The sequence below is a fragment of the Olea europaea genome, unplaced genomic scaffold (assembly GCF_002742605.1).
Source record: "Olea europaea var. sylvestris unplaced genomic scaffold, O_europaea_v1 scaffold2622, whole genome shotgun sequence".
In the NCBI taxonomy this organism is placed as follows: Eukaryota; Viridiplantae; Streptophyta; class Magnoliopsida; order Lamiales; family Oleaceae; genus Olea; species Olea europaea.
This window is the reverse complement of record NW_019244554.1, coordinates 10,120-16,370: the sequence shown is the minus strand read 5'-3', so window position 1 is coordinate 16,370 and position 6,251 is coordinate 10,120. Positions and strand designations below refer to the sequence as shown.

Below are 6,251 nucleotides of genomic sequence, written 5' to 3'. Positions count from 1 at the left end.
TTTTCCATCATTTGCAAAAAAAATGATCTTTTTTTAGCTTAATCATCATTTTTTTTTAGCTTAATCATGTTTGGGAATGAAAGAAAGCCGCTTGGCCAGCTTAAAAGTCCACCCAAACCTGCTCTGAATCACATGCAACTGTGACGGATGATAAAGCATCAGCTGTCTGTGGATATAAAGCATGGGTTCTTGTTTGAACACATTTTTTACGTGTTTTCAGTCTGTATATTACTGGTGCATGCACCTGTTTTTTTTTTAAAAGAGAAAAAGAAAAAGAAGAAATGAAAGAGAAAAGCTGAGAGTTCTGAGACCAAATCAGACCTATAGTCAACAAAAAAACCTAGGGAAAAAGAGAAGGAGATTTGAACCGGAAGTAAGAAAAGAAAAAGAGAAAAGGTACTTCCATCTCGTTGCTGCTGTTGCTTCTGTGGTGAGGTCGTTGTTTGCTGCTGCCACCTACACCTAGTCAACGGAGATGATTCTGCTATTTTATTTTATTTTTTCTTTGTTGCTTTGAGTTGTGTTTTGCCCATATTTAATTATTTTAAAGATGGGTGATTTTTGTCTAATTATGGTGTTATTTGACAAAGCATCTGATAAGAGTTTTAGTAGATTTTGATAAAAGTTGATTAAATCTGTGGTAGAAAAGTCGATAAAAGTTGTAAATATCATGAAATGTGTATTAAATTGAAGTTTGACCTGTTGATAAATTTTTAAAAAAGCTTTGTCGATCAAGCACTAACTCTAGCAAGTGATGTGTTTCTTTCAAAACTGATATTGTGTATTTAATAAGTTTTTGACTTCTCAAATTCCACCATGCCTTCTGCATTGGAAAAATTGATTAAGTTTAGTGGAGCTCATCCCACAAAAAAGATCAGCAAGTCACTTATTAAATGAGGAGCGCATGTGAGGCATACACAGTTAGTGGTACTAGATAGCCAAATTTTAACTTTGTAGAGTTTAAATGATATAGTAACATGTTTCAAGCATGATCTATTTACTGTTAAGTTAGTGGAAGTGATAATTTAAATTTAAAACAGTGGTTCCTTGATTAGGTAATGTTTGAAAATCGTTCCTATTTTCATAGTTCGTGATATGCCATCCTAATGTTTTCACTTATGATAAATGAGGGATCCATGCTGTCTGTTGCTATATTGAAAATTTGAAAAATGGAGGATATAGAGCAACCTTCAAACCAATATTGGAGATATACAAATCTTGACCTTCACCTTTCAGATTGGGTAAACAAAATTGATTCCAAATCTCAGGATTTATCATACAAGTTTGAAGGACAACAGAGTTAAATTGTTTTTGGGGCCAGTTTATGGAAGAAGAATGTAACTACTGTAGCACTTTGAAGCTGTATGCATTTTATGCTATTAGGTCATGACATACTGTGCAATAAAAGATGTGTTCCGCATGAGAGAAGAGAAATATATTGTCCAAGGCGAAATCAATATCAACTTTCTGGACTTGGAATAGCATTTTACACTGCAATTTTAATTTTTTAATGTCGTCCATCAGGGTTTACTGACAACCTTAAGCTCCAAAAATTATAAGGGGTTATTGCTGCTGGACGAGTTTTGGGAATCAAGCATTCAATAGATACCTTAGAGCATTTCTGAGAAACATTATCACTTTTGCTCCAAGTCTCTTGGAGAATATATATTGTTCTCTCTTTATTTTATTTTATTTTTTTAAATCTTAACGTCAGTACGCTTATTATTTTATTGAGGAGCCTCACTCACTATCCTCTCTTTAAACTTCAGTTCATATAGATCTCAGTTAGTAGAAGCCCAGAGATGTTGCATAAAGGCACCAGTTGACCTACGGATGCTTGTATGTTTATTAGTCTATATAGGAGCCAGTTTCCCTCTCTTTATGTCAAATAGATTGTAGTGCCCAGAGATAATGCATAGTGGCACTAGTTGCCTTTTAGAAATCTTTAAATTTGGACTTGAGATATAATAATTTCCTTCCAAAGCATTCAGATTTTATAGTTAGAAACTGTTACAGCAAATATTACGCAGCTGTTCTAAAGTAAAAGCGTTTCTTATCTTAATTAGATAGAGGAAAATGGAAAGCCAATACTTAAGTTTGTTAGTTATAATGGAAAGTAAATATTAAAGTTACTATTGGAATTTACTCATAAGATATTTCAACTTCCGGAGAGAATGTGGGAATCAATTTAGGCTATGGCTTCAAAAAATTAAAAAAGGTTATAATGAGGTTATCACTTGTTTCTCATGTGGGAAAAAGTTAATAGCACATGCTGCTGCTGCTTACCACAACAATTCAACATTGTAAATGGACCTTTTTTATTGGACGATAAAATTGCTCCGTCACACTGTTTGGTGTTTATGCTAAATGCTTTTTTACTTGATGGATGAAGAAACACAATGCGGGCGATTGATTTCTCTATTCTTTGTCATCTTTGATGCGTCTTACTAAGGCCCTGTTGGTCATCCTTCAACAAAATAAAATGTTTGCTACAGTAACATTCTCCACCGCACATTCACAAAATAAAATATTTTACACAGGAACCAATAAAGTTTTTTTAAATTTCAACCATACATTGTCCAAAAACTACTATTCAAAACTCTATATTTTCTCCCAAAATGGGAGACAAACAAACTCTAATTTTATTCGCTTACTAATTATTTCATTTATCTGTTGCTTTGTGTTGCTTTCTGAAAGTTTGTCTCTTTTATTAATGCGTTTTACTTGTCTGGACTTGATCTCTCAGCAAATTGTACCACCAGTCTTATTTTCTTTTTCTGATCAAGATAGCAGAGTTCGTTNTTTTACTTGTCTGGACTTGATCTCTCAGCAAATTGTACCACCAGTCTTATTTTCTTTTTCTGATCAAGATAGCAGAGTTCGTTATTATGCATGTGAAGCACTGTATAACATAGCAAAGGTGAGAAATTGAACAGCTGTCTTGTCATTTATGTTTTATCCTGTGTGTTTGGATTTCATCCCTGCTAATTTGCAGGTTGTGAGAGGAGATTTTATTGTGTTCTTCAACGATATTTTTGAAGCTTTGTGTAAGCTTTCTGCTGATTCAGATCCCAATGTACAAAGTGCTGCTCATCTTTTAGATAGACTTGTAAAGGTAGATGATTTTCATTTTCTTTCTAGTCATTCCAGTTTCATTTTTTGTCTATTGTTTGTTTTGATTTGAAGATAATTTTGATTCTTAACCTGGCACAATGAGTTGTTTTAATGCAGGATATTGTTACAGAGAGTGATCAATTCAGGTATGCTACCTGTTTATTCTAGCTGTGATTTTGGAACCGAGTTGTTAATTTTTTTTGAAGAATTTAACAAATTGTTGGTGTTAACTCTTGCCATTGTTTCCTGACACAGTATTGAAGAATTTATACCACTGTTGAGAGAACGAATGAATGTCCTAAACCCTTATGTGCGCCAATTTCTGGTAGGATGGATTACTGTTCTAGACAGTGTTCCTGATATAGATATGCTTGGTTTTCTTCCTGATTTTCTTGATGGTAAGTTGTCCTCATTCGAGGTTTTTTAGGCTGTAGCTGTGTCTTCTCTGATGCATGTTCTCACTTGACTGGTGAAATCACAGGCTTATTTAACATGCTAAGTGATTCCAGCCATGAAATAAGGCAACAAGCTGATTCAGCACTTTCAGAATTTCTTCAAGAAATAAAAAATTCTCCAGTAAGATTCATGCTAGCATGTAAATATTTTACTGTGCGTTTGGGTACATTGGAGGACTTGTTTATATCAATGGCTGAATATCACACACGTTTCACTTTTCAGCTATGTTTTGCAACCATAATATGTTGTGTGGGTTTGGGTACATTGGAGGATTGACTTGTTTATGTCAATGGCTGAATATCACACACATTTCATTTTTCAGCTATAATTTGCAACCATAATACGATGTGTAAAATTTTCTTTAGTTGCAAATACTTGTGGTTGTGGAGTATGTTTTTCTCTGGGAAAAATTTCTGCTGGCATTATCAATCATTCTTGAAAATTTCATAATGGACACGACCCTTTTTTTGAACTAGCAGATTTTACTGTTCATTTTAATATCTCACCCAATCAGTGGTTCTCTTGAAGTCTGTAGATTATGGTCGCATGGCTGAAATACTGGTACAGAGGGCAGCTTCAGTGGATGAATTTACTAGGTTGACGGCTATTACTTGGGTAAGGACATTTAAGGGCATGATTGCCAAGTACAAATATTTGTCCAATTTCTGAGCGGTTTTTTGGGGTGCTATATGTAATAAAATTTTCAAATTTGTTTGTATAAAGTTTAATTACTATTTTGTCTGCAGATCAATGAGTTTGTGAAACTTGGCGGTGATCAACTTTTCCCTTATTATGCTGATATTCTTGGAGCCATTCTACCTTGCATATCAGACAAGGAAGAGAAAATAAGAGTCGTATGTTTTGATTTTTCAATAATTTCAATTCTTCCTTCGATGACTAATCCGATTTCTTCCTCAACTGTTTATCATTTTCACATCTATAATATGTTAAACTTAGTTACTTTTTAGAGCTCCTTCCCCCAGCTTTGTTTACCTTCTCTTCCTTTAATAAGCAATATTTTTTCCCCTTCATTGATTGCAGTCTTCCTTTACTGCTGTCTCTTGTTTGGTTCTTGTCTTCACTTTTCCATCAACTATCAGGTTGCTCGTGAAACGAATGAAGAACTTCATGGAATTGAGGCTGATCCAGCTGAAGGATTTGATGTAGGAGCAATCCTCTCAGTAGCAAGGAGGTATTTCTCTCTTATCCTAGAAAAAGCTAGGTTTAATGGTTGATTTCAGTTTAAGTTTGATTGATGATTAATTGTGTTTCACAGAAGGTAATGGTGGAACTCGGCTGATATAGTTTTCCATTTCATTTAAAGTCCTATGTTTTGCAATTGAATTCTTGAATACTGGAAAATTATGAGCTCTCTCTTCTGCAACAGGCATCTATCTAGTGAATGGGAGGCAACACGAATTGAAGCATTGAACTGGATATCTACCCTTTTAAATAGACATCGATTGGAGGTAAAGAAGATGTATCCAAGTTTTTGCTTTTTTGACTTGTTTATATGGTACATATGTAGGACATTTTGTTTTGGAAAGTGACAGCAAATGGCTTGATATTTAACTTATAGACCAATGTGTAGTATCGTTTCTGTTGCACTATGAAGTCTTGGTAAGTGTATTGGTAGGTATGCTTGTTATTAGCATAAAGAATTTCTGGTTGAAAAGGCCTAGTATGAAATGTAGCCTTGCAAGGAACAGGAGACTTAAAATTGTTTCAGTACTATTATTAAATGCCTGAACAAACTTAAAGATGACTTTTAAGCTGTATGTGTTTTTGCACTATATAGCTCTTTTACAAGCAATCATTCGTGATATGGCCTTGGCTTCTTCAGATTGTACTTTATTCACAAATTTAGAAAGAATTTTAAGGCACCTAATTACTAATTTTGAATTCAATACAAATTTATGATACTTATTATATTTTCAGTCTTCGAACAGTGTCACAATGCTAGTTAACCAAAGGTATGGTGCAAGTTGGCTGTGTTGCAAAGCACCTTCCCAATCCTCGCAGTATCCCATATGTAGTGCGTCCCATAGTTTTCTAAAATTTAATGGTTGTGCAGTGCCATGGGTTTCTCTGTACTTGACAACTCCTGATTTGTTTTAAAAGCGAGACTAAATTAGGTTTTCTGGTGGAAGGAAATTAACATTTTAGCTTGTGAAAGAGATAGTCATGTGACACTACTGGGTAGTGGAGGGATCAATTCATGCTTGAGTTAGAATGATAGAAATGCTAACTGGCTATCTTATACTTCAAGTGCTCAATCTGTTACTATACCCCATTTTGATGGTTCCTTTCATCAATATCCTCCAAGATTGATGCACAAGGATGTAGAGCTTTGTGCTGAACTGGAATGCTCTGCATATAAATCTTGAGGAAGTTGTTCGTCTCGTATTTTGTCAATAAAATGTAATTGTGGTTGTCTGGGATTGTCTAGGCTGGCAGTTGATTGCTTTTTCACAGACTTGTAGAGTTCATTTTTATATGTAAAAGTATCAGTAGCTCAATAGTTGTGTGCCAGAAGTCACATGGAATGATACTATAGCATTCAAATAAGTAGTGAAGATTAATCTAAATTTTACACAGTTTTGAGAAATGTTTGATGGGACTTTGCTAGGCAAAATATATCTCGAGACTTGAGCCTTAGTAAATCAATAAAAAATAAAAAA

General features: G+C 34.4%; 1 protein-coding gene across 1 annotated transcript in view; it reads left to right on the top strand.

Annotated features, from left to right (window-relative positions):
• LOC111383188 (protein VAC14 homolog) overlaps window positions 1-6,251 on the top strand; it is a 16,703-nt gene that overhangs the window by 2,606 nt on the left and 7,846 nt on the right. Inside the window, exons 4-15 of the mRNA XM_023007265.1 lie at window positions 2,831-2,920; window positions 2,996-3,115; window positions 3,232-3,260; window positions 3,370-3,512; window positions 3,596-3,690; window positions 4,099-4,185; window positions 4,317-4,424; window positions 4,671-4,762; window positions 4,958-5,118; window positions 5,162-5,190; window positions 5,369-5,416; window positions 5,509-5,660. Coding sequence (XP_022863033.1) covers window positions 2,831-2,920; window positions 2,996-3,115; window positions 3,232-3,260; window positions 3,370-3,512; window positions 3,596-3,690; window positions 4,099-4,185; window positions 4,317-4,424; window positions 4,671-4,762; window positions 4,958-5,118; window positions 5,162-5,190; window positions 5,369-5,416; window positions 5,509-5,660 — 1,154 coding nt within the window. The remainder of the gene's footprint in view (window positions 1-2,830; window positions 2,921-2,995; window positions 3,116-3,231; window positions 3,261-3,369; window positions 3,513-3,595; window positions 3,691-4,098; window positions 4,186-4,316; window positions 4,425-4,670; window positions 4,763-4,957; window positions 5,119-5,161; window positions 5,191-5,368; window positions 5,417-5,508; window positions 5,661-6,251) is intronic.